Here is a 13253-nt window from a genome sequence, read left to right as displayed (position 1 = left end):
TAAAAAGAGGTTGCTCATAACAACGATAACAAATTATATATGGAATACTATTACTTTGATTTGACAATATGAATACACATCATCACTTAATACCTTTGCAATAAATACAACCATAACTTACCCAACCATATCTTCAATGATGCTTATTTAAGTGTTCAAATTTCATTTTCTCGAAACACCTTACTCCTAAATATGACAAACCCAAATATTCCTGACGATTTGCTTGCGAAGATAGCCAAGAAAATGGCTGACAAATGTTGGTGGTACCTCGGACCTATGTTGAAATCTGGTCCTCGTGGAAGAGACATTGTCTACCGTCCGGATGTCCTCAAAAATGCAAACATTTTCAGCATGTGCGACGATCCCGATGACTTCTACGCGGCAGGCCACGATCCAAATGACATCAACTCCGAAGGTCGCTATAGACCCTTCTTCAAATGGTGCTTACAAGCTGGTAACCCCACGGCTATTTACCATGAAGGACTGCGTCTCGTTACACATGAGTCTGACATCCAGGGAGCTATCCTACACTTAGAGCGAATCGCCCCAAGGAACGCCGCTGCAACCCTTGCATGCGCAATTCTTTACATATGTGCTGGTAATGCTCACATGGGTGGTGTCTACCTTCGGCTCTTCGGAAGCAACCATTATGCTTTGGAATCGGAGGACGCACGTGACATTTGAGAGGAGGTGCTAGAAGATATAAAGAAATATGGTAATACTTTAAAATACACATACGCTAACAGTTTTTCGTTCCCGGAATGTGTTGACGTAAGCACTCCTGAATGCGCGGAGGTGTGTTACATTAGATCGAGACTCTTCAATAATCTTTGCAACCAATGTTACATCTGGTTGTGTGCTAAACGGATTAGCCAGATCCTGTAGAGCTCACATTCGCCACGATCCTGTCATATTTATAAGTTTTCCATGCAACAATATGTGAGCTTTTTACGTTGATTATCAGTAATGGAAGTTTGTTTTTAATTAAATTACCACTTTGTAATTGATTCAAACATACTAGCTCAAAGTACTCTAATATGAGACATCATTAAAATAATAAAATAATAAAATATCTACGTACACGATATATGATAATGTACACGTGGCATAGTTTAATTCCAACTATAAAGATTACATAGTGAGCGACGATATAGTTTGTAAATGAAGACAAAAGGAAATTTGATTTGACGTCGTATAACCCATATATAGAAGATTTCGCTCCATATTAATTACTCGCTGTCAAATACACTCTAGAAGTGACCTCCATCACACTCTCATTAATATCTCTATTAGACGTACACGGTTACCGAGCAATGTACTCAATTGATTTGGCAGATAAAATAAGTAAGTTAATGTTTATTTGAAAAGATTGTTAGTAAATGCGTTAACCCCTAATATAGCACTATACATGAAGCCATATTGTTCCACTTATATGCCATACAAACAGACGTCAACTCAACCTTCTGTCAGAGAACGTAATGAGTATTTTGTAGACGTACACGGCGCGATTATGAGTGGTACACAGGAATTTGTTTAAATTAAAAGTTACTAATATGATGCACTAAATATACATCCACGTCACCCACCCACTTACATTGATGGTTATTCTCCTCTTTAAAACTCATGACAAACACACTTAGTTGAATACACGAATCCGTCTAAACCTCCTCGTTTGAAAAACAATGCCTTTCCTACCTCCGCTAACCCCTCCAACCGAGTTGTACCTAGGAATCCAATTGCCAAACCCCATAAGCATACTTGTCAACTACCTCCCCGTCAGCCAGACTCCCATAGAGACGCTAAGGAACTTAGTCTACAGTTGTGACATCAACACCCTTGCAATCGATGAATTCATGACGTGGTCGTCGTTACTCCAACCGGGGTCTCCCTTCCGGCCATACTTCGAGCTGCTTGTAGAACGTGGATCCATCCCGGCGGTTTACCTTGAAGGTGTTCGCCAAGCGAGCAACTTCGTGACAGTAGCTCAGGGCCTTTCAGTCATGACAACGGTCGCTTTATCTAATCCCTTTGCTTGCTTCGCAACCGGTTTGTTCCTTACGTGTACCGGGAATCACTTGGATTTCCTCCCTATCAGCGAAAAGTTCTGGGAAATGACATCCACCCTTGAAGCTGGCCACGCGGTTGCAGAGATGGTGATGTATCACATCAGCCAGCTTCACACTGAAAATGCTCGCCGCTGGGAAAGGTCTTAGAGGTTTGTCCAACCGCCGAGTTGCGTAGGGCAATGCACGTTCCATCATAGCTGCAGGGTTTGTTTTTTCTACTGGTACGCCAGGGAGATGGCTATATTCTACTAGAAGCAAAGCTGCTAAGGTCTAAGCTACTCTACTCGGCTCTACTCTCGAGTCTTTTGGTATGACGGATGCACACATATTTTGCAACACATGTGTATGCTTCGTTTAAAAAATTATATTTTTTGAATCGTTCCAGTTTATTTATCTTATCTTATGAATTTCCCTTTATATAAACCGCCTGTCCTTTTTTATGTTTCTGGCTTTTGAATGAATTACCACTTTAAGTATTACTAGATGTCTTCGTGTACGTACACTATATAGTACATTGGGAAATTGCATACACAACATAAGTATAAATCTAACAGTTTTTGATGTTGAAGGCACCAAAACTAATATACGTACACGATACCGTACACCAGAAACTATACGTACATTGCGAGAGGATTTGAACAATAAAACAAGGCACGTACATAAAACAACAAATTAGATTAAAATTTAAACGGAAACAAGAAACAACAACGACTGAAATGTAGTTTGGTTCTTATGGAAACAACAACAACAACTGGGAAAGAAAACTTAATTGAAATGTAGTGTTATATTATATTAAAACGGAGAATAATGGTTCATTCCCTCTAGCTAAAAAACCACCATCGAGATATCCGCAACTTCTGCTCTGTCCGGATTGGCAACCACCTTTGAAATAGCACCATGGCTCTCAAGCTTCGGGTTAGACAGTTCGGTTAGACGCCAAAAGCTGAGTGCGACAACAAAATTTCCCTTACCCAAACTCTGAAAGTAACCATCCAAGTACTCCGCCTGTTGATTGCGGGCTTCGCACTCCAAGACTTCATTGCTACGTTAGAAATAAGGACTGTTAGCGTTTAGAGTGACATTGTAAATAAAACAAATGAAAAGAACACTTACTATCTATCTTTTAACTTGAAACTCAGTTTGAGACCGTAATAGTCTGTAGTCAATGCGCCAACATCAACCAACGCTCCAATGACATCTAGATGATGGAGAAACAAAGATAATAAACAAACATTTTCAAAAATGTAATAAATGAAGCGTTAGAGTTATTCCTCCTCACCGACTAAAACGTTCTTGTAAGCAGATTTATCCAAAATGTAGTCGAAGGGAGTGAAATCGAAATCTGGAACTGGTGGTGATCTCGGTGGGGCATGAACGACGACGGTCCGATCCATAAACAGTATGCCGTATTCATGCTTTGTTGCTCTGACTAAGTCAGTTGACTTACGGACCAAGAAAGAGGTGATCGTCTTCCACTCATTTTCAACGAATCGGTCTTCGTAAAATGGAGCAAGGCGACGATCAACGGTGGCCTCAATACGGTTATTCTTTACATACAGAACATGATAGTAGAGAGTTTAATATATAAGTTAAGCGAATGAACGAGAAAAACACATAATGATTTAACGGAAATAACCTCGTAATCTGCCAGGATAAGGCCGAGTTCGAAGACGTTGGGCGATATAACCTTCTTGAAGACTCTCACGACAAAGACATAAATTCGCCACCTAGTGATCAGAGGACACAATTCTGAAACCGTATGAAACCCCTCCATCTCACGGATAGCAAGAACAAGCGATTCGAAAGACTAAATTTTTTTTTGTGAATGATATAACTGCCGGCACAAGAAATGGGTTTAGAATGAGGATTGTGGATAAAATTAAGGAAGGGAGGAGACTTAAATAGAGGAAATCTGGAACGGCTACAGTTATTAATACGGTTACAACTACACTTGATTCAAATTTTTGGTAATAGCCTGGTAACCGTCATATAGGGTAATCATAACGTTGATTTGACAATAAACAGCAACAATTACGTCCTTTCCATTAAATACCAACACAACCACAATATACCCAACCATGTCTCCAACTCCGTTCATTTAAGAGGGGGAATAAGTTAGATTTTCAAAAAACTTATTTCAAATTACTCAAAATATTGAGCAACCACCTCTGTGTACCCTTATTACATGAACTTTAACACGTACACAGACAAAAACGTTCATAGTTATACGAACGTAGAGTTTAAACGTACGTACACAACGTACATAGTTACAGGTGGATTATATATAAACTTACGTACACCGAGAAAACACAGAAGCGTACACTATATTGGCCGGCTCAGAAACTTGTCACCGGAACTAGATTGGATTTTTGCACGTCTTCTTGTTATGACCTGCTTGTCGACAGCGTGAGCACTGATTTGGTAAAAGTCTTTTCTGTCTCTTTTTCTGAAGTGACAAAGACACAAAGTTACAAATCTCCGCATGGTAATACTCAAAATACAAGTAGATGAATGAACGATGTTAGTACATACCCGGTTTTCACCTCTAGATGGGATCCTTTTGGACAGTGGTCTTCTTGGTGGCCGTCTACTGTATGGAGGAATGAGTATCAAATCCACTATATGTTGTGGGATGACAACATCTTTCGGATCCGCGATAGGTAGAATTGATTCTTGGAAAGAATCAGAAAACGTTTGAAGGCCATACCACCATCCGACACAAGACTTCGGATCAATTCCATGCTCGATTGCAGCTGCTAGAGCGTGTTCACATGGGATTCTTAACTTGGTGTACCTAAGACACGTACACGTACACTGGTCCAGAACGACATGAAAATGCTCCCCGGATTTACTTGTCACTTGATAGCTCCACGGTCCAGACATCTTCACAACGTATTTACCTGACGCAGGCAACTCATGTAGAAATCTCTCATCAACCTCAGGTGTCACAGAAGATTTGCACCTAGCAACTTTCTTCCTCCTCGATGCGAACCATCGCATTAGGACATCCCGAATGAACTCGATCATGTAAACAATCGGATAAGTTTTCGCTTTTGTTAACACATGATTCATGGACTCAAAGTTGTTGCTAGACATGATATTGTAGCGTTCTCCTCTACAGTGAGCTCTTGTCCAATGCTCAAATCCTATGTCCTCTAGGTATTTTCCGCATTTAGCACTCTTTTCCCTTAACAGTTCAAAATATTTCTCGAAATCCTTGACCCTATAAGCTTTGGCAGCGCTGAAAAATAAAGCAGACACACCAAACTTACCATAATAGGTGGAGAGGTTTCGCTCAAGGTGAACAGCACATGCTCCATGATGCGCTCTCGGGTAAACAACACTTAGGCCTTTGTATATAGATGAATGTCTGTCCGAGACAATCATTAAATCGTCACTGTCTGGAATAATCTCAGCTAACTTTTCAAAAAACCATGCCCAAGAAGCATCGGTCTCACCATCAACAACACCAAAAGCTATTGGGAATATTTGGAAGTTCCCATCTTGGGCACATGCAATAAGGAGACATCCTTTGTAAGGTCCGACTAGCTGCGTTCCATCTACCACAACTACCTTCCTCATATATATCAGACATTTGATAGAAGCGCCAAGAGAGACAAAGACATACTTGAAGCGCTGCTTACCATCATCTTCTGGTGTATAGTGTAGGTGTGTTATTGTACCCGGATTAGCTAATTGGAGAAGATACAGATAGGTCGGCAAAAACCTGTAATTTGCTATCTCATCCCCCCGTACATTTTCCACTGCAACCTCTTTTGCTCTCCAAGCGGTAGAATATGAAATACGCACATTCAGATCATTTAGGAGCAGCTGTGGTAAGTCGACAGCTCGCGGCCCACCCTGCGTAGAACTGTATCTGCTCCTCACAACTTCTCCGAGGAGCTTATAATTAGCATGTTTATTGTAGTTCTTCCGAGAGTCGATGTTACACGTATGTGTCGTAGCATACGAAGTGATTTTGAAACTTTCTGAATCCTTCACGACGCGAGCAGTCAATTGCCATGGACAAGTCTCATCAACGCACACCATCTTCAATGTTTTAGGACATGACTTAGGTTGCTTGAAGCAAAAGCATTGCTTTATCGCTTGAAGAGACATTGTTTGTTGCAGGATTTTTCTATTCTTAAAAACACTTCCAACAAACAAAGTTTCGCCTGTGGTGCTGATTTCAACCTGTGTCTCATCAGCTCGAAAATTGAGGAAGTCATCGAACACAGGAGCAGCATCGTTACCGAGATACGCCAACTCGCCACCATGTAACTTAGGAAATTCATTATACACTTGGTAAGCCTCAGCTGCGGTAACTACCCCATTATCATTTTGTGTCCCAGTTGAGGAAGCTCCAATACCTTCGATCACTTCATCCCCGGTGACTTCGTCTATACAAATAAGATTGGAATCCCTTTGCCCTTCGCAGCGTGTACCGTAACCCAATGGAGAGATTGTTTCTTCGCCAGGTACACTAAGATCAGTGTACGTACACGTTTCCAAGAGACGACTGAATTCCCCTGTATCTCCGCCAGGTACACTAACACCCGTGTACGTACACGTTTCCAATAAACGACTGAATTTCCCTGGATGTTGAGCAGTCTGTTGAGTGAGACTGACGTCTTCCTCAAGATTTCCTTGTACATATTCTTCTACTATTACATCGTTCCACTTGTTGTAATCGTATTCTTCGCCAATACCTTCACTACCGTCTGTGGTAGGATACAGGGTACTTCCCCCAATAGATCCATCCACACCAAGATAATCATCACACCCATCATCATCTTCGTTGCCCTCCTCCAATTCATCCTCTTCTGTTGTATCGTCTTCAACATCGGCTTGCTCCTCTGCATCCTCATTATTTTCATCAACATTTGTAGCACTATCAAACACACGGTCACTTTCAGAAACTTCACCATGAGACCTAGAGACAGTATTCCCGAACGCCTTCACTGTATTATTGAAAGAGACGAACAAGTTGAGAGAAAGATACCCACCACGAACCAAAAAAAACGTCTCGAGACCCATCTGACTGTCAATGTATACAGGAGGGCGTTTAGTATCTATCAGCACTGACATTTCACCCGGCATCCAGTAGCTAATTATGGGATTGATCTCGGTGGACTTCAAACTGAAAGCCTCTCGGAGTGTACGGACAAAGTCCGTGTACGTCATGGTTTCCTGAACGCGTACACAACGACCAAAGATGCCTTCCTCAGGTTCAAATTTCCATTCTCCTTCTTTGCATTTCCACTCACCGACCATGGTAAATACGGGAATATCCATAACCCACCTGCATCATAAATTCAGGAGACACACATTAAATGCAACTGAAAAATACTATACATATAAAAAACAAATGGAATGTCGATACTACACATTTATAAACCTAAATACCAATTATCATTTGACTATTTTAAACAAACAAATATAGATTTTGCAAATATTCTGATAAAAAAATGGAGTTCGAACACAATCAAGATCCTAATATGACATAAAAAAAAACTTCTTAAAAGAACTTCATTACTTACACGAGCAATGCTCCAAACTTGGTACAAAAACAAGATCAACACTTCTTCAGCAGCAATGTACGTTCGCAATAATTCTTTGTTCCTGGATTCATCTTCTTTATCTCAACAAATTTTTTTTTAATTATTATTAATAATTTTTTAATATTATTTGATGTAATGATGATTTTGCATTAATTGTGACAATAGTCACATCTAAACTTTTTGGGGGCATTAAATGTTGATATCACTTCGTAATAATCTCACTTGTAACGGAACCGAATCGCGTCAACGTGAACAAAAAATCTTCAACTGAACCGGAACAGTGTACGTAACTAAACCTGCTAAACTAAACCGTACATTTCAACAGTTGCTAAGAGAGAAGCGCAAGGGCAGAAGCGTCATTTTGCAGGCGAAAAGACAAATGGTAAAAACCACATTTGACTTTGACAATCTATGGAAATAAAACATGGTCAACGGGTGTGGCCTGCAATTTACCCTTGATTATATTGACCTTTGTGGTTGAAACCATACGAAAAAATAACATTGCAATACATTAACAAAGTAATATTTTCATTTATTCATCTGAAGCGGCGTATCCTTTGTTTCCAGAATACATCTTCCGTGATATCTAACATAATGAATTAAAGGATCATTGAGCAACACTAGGATCGCCCAAAAATAAATTAACAAACCCTTTGAAAAATGTTGTATTTTTCATATATTAAAAATATTTCAAAAAGGACTTCATAAGATGTCGATCATAAGTTATTTTTAGAAACTCTAAACGCTCTCAAGCTCTAATATCGAGGAACCTAACCTAACCTTGCTTTCCGACGCCGGTGAAGCTTCGGCTCGTTGGCGTCGGGATTTGTCCTTTCTTACTCACGTCTTTAGCATTCTGTTTTCAGTTTTACTCTTTTTCGGGCCCATGTGTCTTTCTTTTCAAAATTGTGTTCTCCCAGCAAGCTTCCAAAATGACTTAACCGATAGTGACAAAGGACGAAGGAGAGGGTCGGCGACTCCTTTCTTTTCCCTCCCTCTATCCACACCCATTCCGACGAAGCAAATACAACCATATCTGCCACAATTCTTCCGATCTGGATCAAACTAGAACTATGTAAGAGCTTACCTCCTCTGGATTTCGTTGATGGCAAGAGATTCTACTCTTGGACTGTCATATGCACCACGTTCAGGGGAGTCGGCGATGGTGCACGGCGCAACCTTCTTATGGGTTGAAAGCTTCTACATGTTTAAATTTGAGACCCTTCTTTTTATCCTCTTTGCTCTTGTTTCTGAGGATCTTATAACCATGAAGCTGATTTCCTTTCCGGCGACGATGAGCCCATCTCCGACATCTTTCGTTGCAGCGCACCCGCCTACCAACGTCCATCTCTCAAACCTGCAAAAGGAAACTAGGGTTACAGCGAACGGGCCTGATCCTCTGTTGTGGCCCATTAGCAATGCTTAGGCCTAATTTCATTTTGAGTGGAGTTGCAGTTGGGCTTACTGAAACCCTAACCTCTCTAAAGATGATATTTAATGGGCTTGGCCCATATTCTCATCAACAAAACTTAGGCCCTGCTGTTTATCCAGAGAAAGCTCTCTCTTACGCTTGTGGTCGATCAATCTCTCCAGCTTCGCAAAGGTCTGAATTTTTCTCTAAATGTACTCAATTATTTGACTGGATTTCTCGATTCATTGTGCTGCTTGACTTGGGACATCAATCTAGCCTTGAATTGTTAATTCTAGTTACATATTGTGTTCAATTGTCTCGAATCCTATTTGCAAGCTCATCTCGGCTTTGGTCCGAAGAACTCTTTAATACGAAGGATAGCAATTCAACTGCTCTAGTCTCTTCTCATGTGGGATGGGACCATTACTATCGGACGAAATATACTAATCGCGACATGCCGGCTTCTACCTTCTATGATCCCAAGGTAACACTACCTTTAGTACCCATCTTTACCAAGGAGCCCAAGCTTCATTTAAAAGCTTCCTCTCGATACCTATCTGTTCTTGTTTTCAAAACAATTGTATACACTTGTGGTATAAGAATCTGATGGTACAGCAATGCTCCTCTTTGGCGAAACTTTCACTACACTCCTTCGATATGGAGAGAACTCTCTTTTCGAACTTTACATGGTTTCCCACTTGCAAGGTGAGTAACCATCCAAGACTTCTAACTACCTCGTCACGGTTCGTGCCGGCAACCGTTGAGGTAAAAGAATCCTTTTCAACGTCATTGTCACATGATATATCGATAGTGACTACTTGTAATCTCCTCGAATCATTCGCAGACGTGCCTTTGACACACCATGAACTCGCTTGTGGCATATTGCTTTTTAGCCTTTGTCTCCGAGTTTTCATGACTCTATCGCCACAGCTTGTTGTTTACTTTTTTGTTTGGTTTAGCTTCCATGTCAGCTTGTTCCTCTGTACGTTCATTATGTCCCACTTTAAAGTGGAAGGGCTTGTAATCTTTAACCCCTTTTTTTGGGTCTGAATGAATACAACTATGTTTGCACAAAAAAAAAAGCCGATTATAAATGCTTGCATAGAAAGAAAAAAAATGGATGGATTAGTATTCATACACATGAAAATTATATAAGAACAAGAAAAATCTTGGATTCATATTGATTATTTTAAAATAGAAAAATTCTTCTAGTTGCAAAGAGAGGCATTTTTTACCCGGTAATATAAGGTTTGAACCAAGATTTCTAGATGGATGGGGTAAGGTACTAGTACATCTAAAACGTAATTAAAATGTGCTTATTTGTCTTCTAAAGGGGAAATATCGAATGAAACTATACTATTAATTGGGAATCACTAAAAAATAAATAACCTTATAAAAGGTTGAATATTATATAGGATGTCATTATGATTTTTGCATTTAAAGAGTAATCAAAAGATTTCATGGAAGGGTAAAATAAAAAATTGCTGTCAATTGACACACGGATCATGGGTTACTGGTCGGATCTAAATCGATAGTCATTCGGTAAAACGCACGGATCTTCGTAAGTCATGGGATTTAGGTCCCGATTAACACATATATTTGATCCAAACGATATTCGCGAATTTTTATCAATCAATGCTTCTGGAATGTTTTGCGATATATCCTGAAGTTAATGACAAAACCATATTTGTTAGTTATCATTAAAAGTTATTTCCATACAAACAAATCCAATAAATTTTGAATACCAAAATCTCACCAAAAAACGCTCTTTTTAAATGGAGTACTTTTACTCAATTACTTAGTGTCGAACCACAATTTGCAATTAATCAACTCATTAATAATACACACAAATGCTTAATCTAAGCTAACAAGGTGATTTAGTTCTGTAAACTTTAGTAACAATGCAATAACATCTCAACAATACAAAACAAGGTAAAGATAAAAAATAAACAAAAGACTAACGGATCACAGAGATCTCCTGTTTAATTACATAAAGGGATAAACGGATCACACATTCGCACCTTTTCTACTTACAAAACACCAACACCAAATAAAAAACTTGTATAAAATAACAGAGATCTAAAAAAAAAACACTAAACCAAGAGTAACTAAGATATAACGTTCATGAGGCTTTCGTCGAAGCAAATGTCAGGCCAATAAAACGACGCAGCTTCACAACCTCCATAGCTTGAGCTGCTACTTGCATCCGCCGGATTGTTGTGTGGAAGAGAAGACGTGACAGTTTTAGGGTTATTGTCTATAAGAGAAGGGAGAACCCATGAAGATGGATTGTCATCATGTTCATGCTCATGATCAGTTGGATGTTTGACCAAATTATCTATAAAGTGATCCTCACTATTCAAAGGTGTTTGGAGACTGAAAGGGACATGATCAAGAAGTGGGTCACCTTGCGATGGTAGCTCACTAGGACTATTGTTTAAATGGTATTTTTGTTGTTGGAGTGGTTGGGTGGGTTGATCAATGATAAACCCTAGTGGAAATAAATCTTGATTTTGATCGTTAGCCTCGAGTTCAAGAACCGGATCAAAAGCGGGGTTTTGATCTTTGTTCCAAGAGACCATGGAGTTTAAGAGGTTCATGGCATGGTGCTGATCGATATCGAGAATACTACTCGGGCTAAAATTGTTGCCGTTGTTGTTGGTTAATGAAGCCGAAGAATTAAACATACGTTGGAGATATTGTAGATTGGCTAGTTGGGCTGCTTCGCCTTGCATGGATGAGAATTGTGATGTTTGTTCGATTAGGTCTTTTAGATTTGCCAAGGCTATGAGCTGAGGTAAACTTGCGAAGAGGTCGGTTCTTGGCTGATGAGTCACAGGATCGATCCCCATCTGGATCAATTTCTTCTTTAGATGTGTGTTCCAAAAGTTTTTTATCTCATTATCTGTACGACCTTGCAAATGCGTCGCAATAGCTGACCATCTATACATGATAAAAAAAAAAAGTATTAGTCATTCAAAGTTTTATAACAAAAAAAAAATGAATATATGTTTAGTCACTTACTTATTCCCGAGAATGGAGTGGAGATGGAGGATTGTTTGCTCTTCTTCGGCTGAAAACTTTCCTCTTTTGATGTCTGGTCTCAAATAATTTGTCCACCTCAGTCTACAACTCTTTCCACACCTATTCAAATCTGAAAAGAAAAACAAGAAGTTTCAAAACTATACAATTCAAATAATCCATATATACGTATACAAGTTTATATAAAATGATCATGGATTGAGTTAAGAGACTAGGGAAAGGAAAAAACCTGCGAGCTTGGGGAGAGCTCTCCAGCTTCCATGACCATGTTTATGAATGTAATCAATAAGCTTTTGATCTTCTTCAGGAGTCCATGGCCCTTTCTTTAGACCATTCTCGTCGCAACAAGGCGACCTCCCCATCTCTCTCTGATTAGGTTGTCTTATTATCTCTCTTGTAAGACTACCAAAGCTTGAGGTTAGGACTTGGTATTTATATATATACAGTTTCGTGGAAGTTTGATCATAACTTTATATATAATAGTGATAATTCTTCGTCCCTAACACTTGGCTTTCTTTAATGTAATATGTTTGACTAATGTTTTTTTTTTTTTTTGGGTATTTTTATTAACTAATTTCTTAGACAAAATCTATGTCACCGTTTCTTTTGATACGGTAAAATCTACTTCTAGCTAGCGACGAAGCCAATACGTACCATGAACTGACGTATATCTCATACATTTGTGAAGAAAACATATCTTTTATCTCTTTACAGAATTTCTGCTGAATTTCATTACAGCATTTATGCATTTATACATGGGACTTTTGATAACACTAGTTTAAGTCCAGATAGAAGTTTGACAACTGTCTGACTACACAACTTTCTCTGAGTGTTTCGAAATGAATAGTGCATCTCCTAGGATGTGTGTGATCTAGGTGACTTCAAATGCAATATTTAATCAAACTACGATATTCAAATTTCTGGTAGTATATATGCGTAAAAGAGGAAATGGATAATGTGTATATATACCACATTTACTTCCATCGTCCATTTGACTAACCACATAATATCTACATTATTTCCGTCTGTAGCAAATTGGTGATAAAATCATGTATAAAATTTGCAATTACTTATTAGATCAAATAGAAAAATAAAATGTATTACTGATATGATTATTTTTCGGAGGCAACTTTGAGACGAATTACAAAATCTTTGTGGCTGATCTATGACGAG

The 13253-nt window shown here is 39.1% G+C and overlaps 1 protein-coding gene and 6 pseudogenes across 7 annotated transcripts; 2 read left to right on the top strand and 5 right to left on the bottom strand.

Moving 5' to 3' along the window:
* Positions 1-192: 192 nt before the first annotated feature.
* AT1G34730 lies at positions 193-684 on the top strand (annotated as a pseudogene; the record flags this gene model as incomplete). Its single annotated transcript has 1 exon — positions 193-684.
* Positions 685-1682: 998 nt separating this feature from the next.
* AT1G34720 lies at positions 1683-2213 on the top strand (annotated as a pseudogene; the record flags this gene model as incomplete). The annotated part of the gene is made up of 1 exon: positions 1683-2213.
* Positions 2214-2891: 678 nt separating this feature from the next.
* On the bottom strand, positions 2892-3840 carry AT1G34710 (annotated as a pseudogene; the record flags this gene model as incomplete). Its single annotated transcript has 4 exons — positions 2892-3108; positions 3180-3264; positions 3346-3613; positions 3703-3840.
* A 548-nt stretch (positions 3841-4388) lies between these two features.
* Positions 4389-7361, bottom strand: AT1G34700 (annotated as a pseudogene; the record flags this gene model as incomplete). Its single annotated transcript has 1 exon — positions 4389-7361.
* A 638-nt stretch (positions 7362-7999) lies between these two features.
* Positions 8000-8380, bottom strand: AT1G34690 (annotated as a pseudogene). The gene has a single exon.
* A 1734-nt stretch (positions 8381-10114) lies between these two features.
* On the bottom strand, positions 10115-10389 carry AT1G34680 (annotated as a pseudogene). The gene has a single exon.
* Positions 10390-10904: 515 nt separating this feature from the next.
* MYB93 (myb domain protein 93) lies at positions 10905-12480 on the bottom strand. The gene is made up of 3 exons (NM_103190.2): positions 12310-12480; positions 12063-12192; positions 10905-11981 (listed from the first exon to the last, which is right to left on the bottom strand). Exons 1-3 carry the CDS (start codon positions 12440-12442, stop codon positions 11147-11149), a joined length of 1098 nt encoding a protein of 365 aa, NP_174726.1. The 5' UTR covers positions 12443-12480; the 3' UTR covers positions 10905-11146.
* Positions 12481-13253: the final 773 nt, after the last annotated feature.

This window comes from Arabidopsis thaliana (assembly GCF_000001735.4).
Source record: "Arabidopsis thaliana chromosome 1 sequence".
Lineage (NCBI taxonomy): Eukaryota > Viridiplantae > Streptophyta > Magnoliopsida > Brassicales > Brassicaceae > Arabidopsis > Arabidopsis thaliana.
This window is presented reverse-complemented; position numbering and strand designations above follow the sequence as displayed.

What these genes read in the sequence shown, in the direction of transcription:
- MYB93 (NM_103190.2), bottom strand. Translation starts at nt 12,442, where the DNA reads ATGGGGAGGTCGCCTTGTTGCGACGAGAATGGTCTAAAGAAAGGGCCA. An exon ending in AGCTCTCCCCAAGCTCGCAG is followed by an intron (nt 12,193 to 12,309) that starts GTTTTTTCCTTT and finishes TTTTCTTTTCAG; the next exon opens with ATTTGAATAGGTGTGGAAAG. An exon ending in CACTCCATTCTCGGGAATAA is followed by an intron (nt 11,982 to 12,062) that starts GTAAGTGACTAA and finishes TATCATGTATAG; the next exon opens with ATGGTCAGCTATTGCGACGC.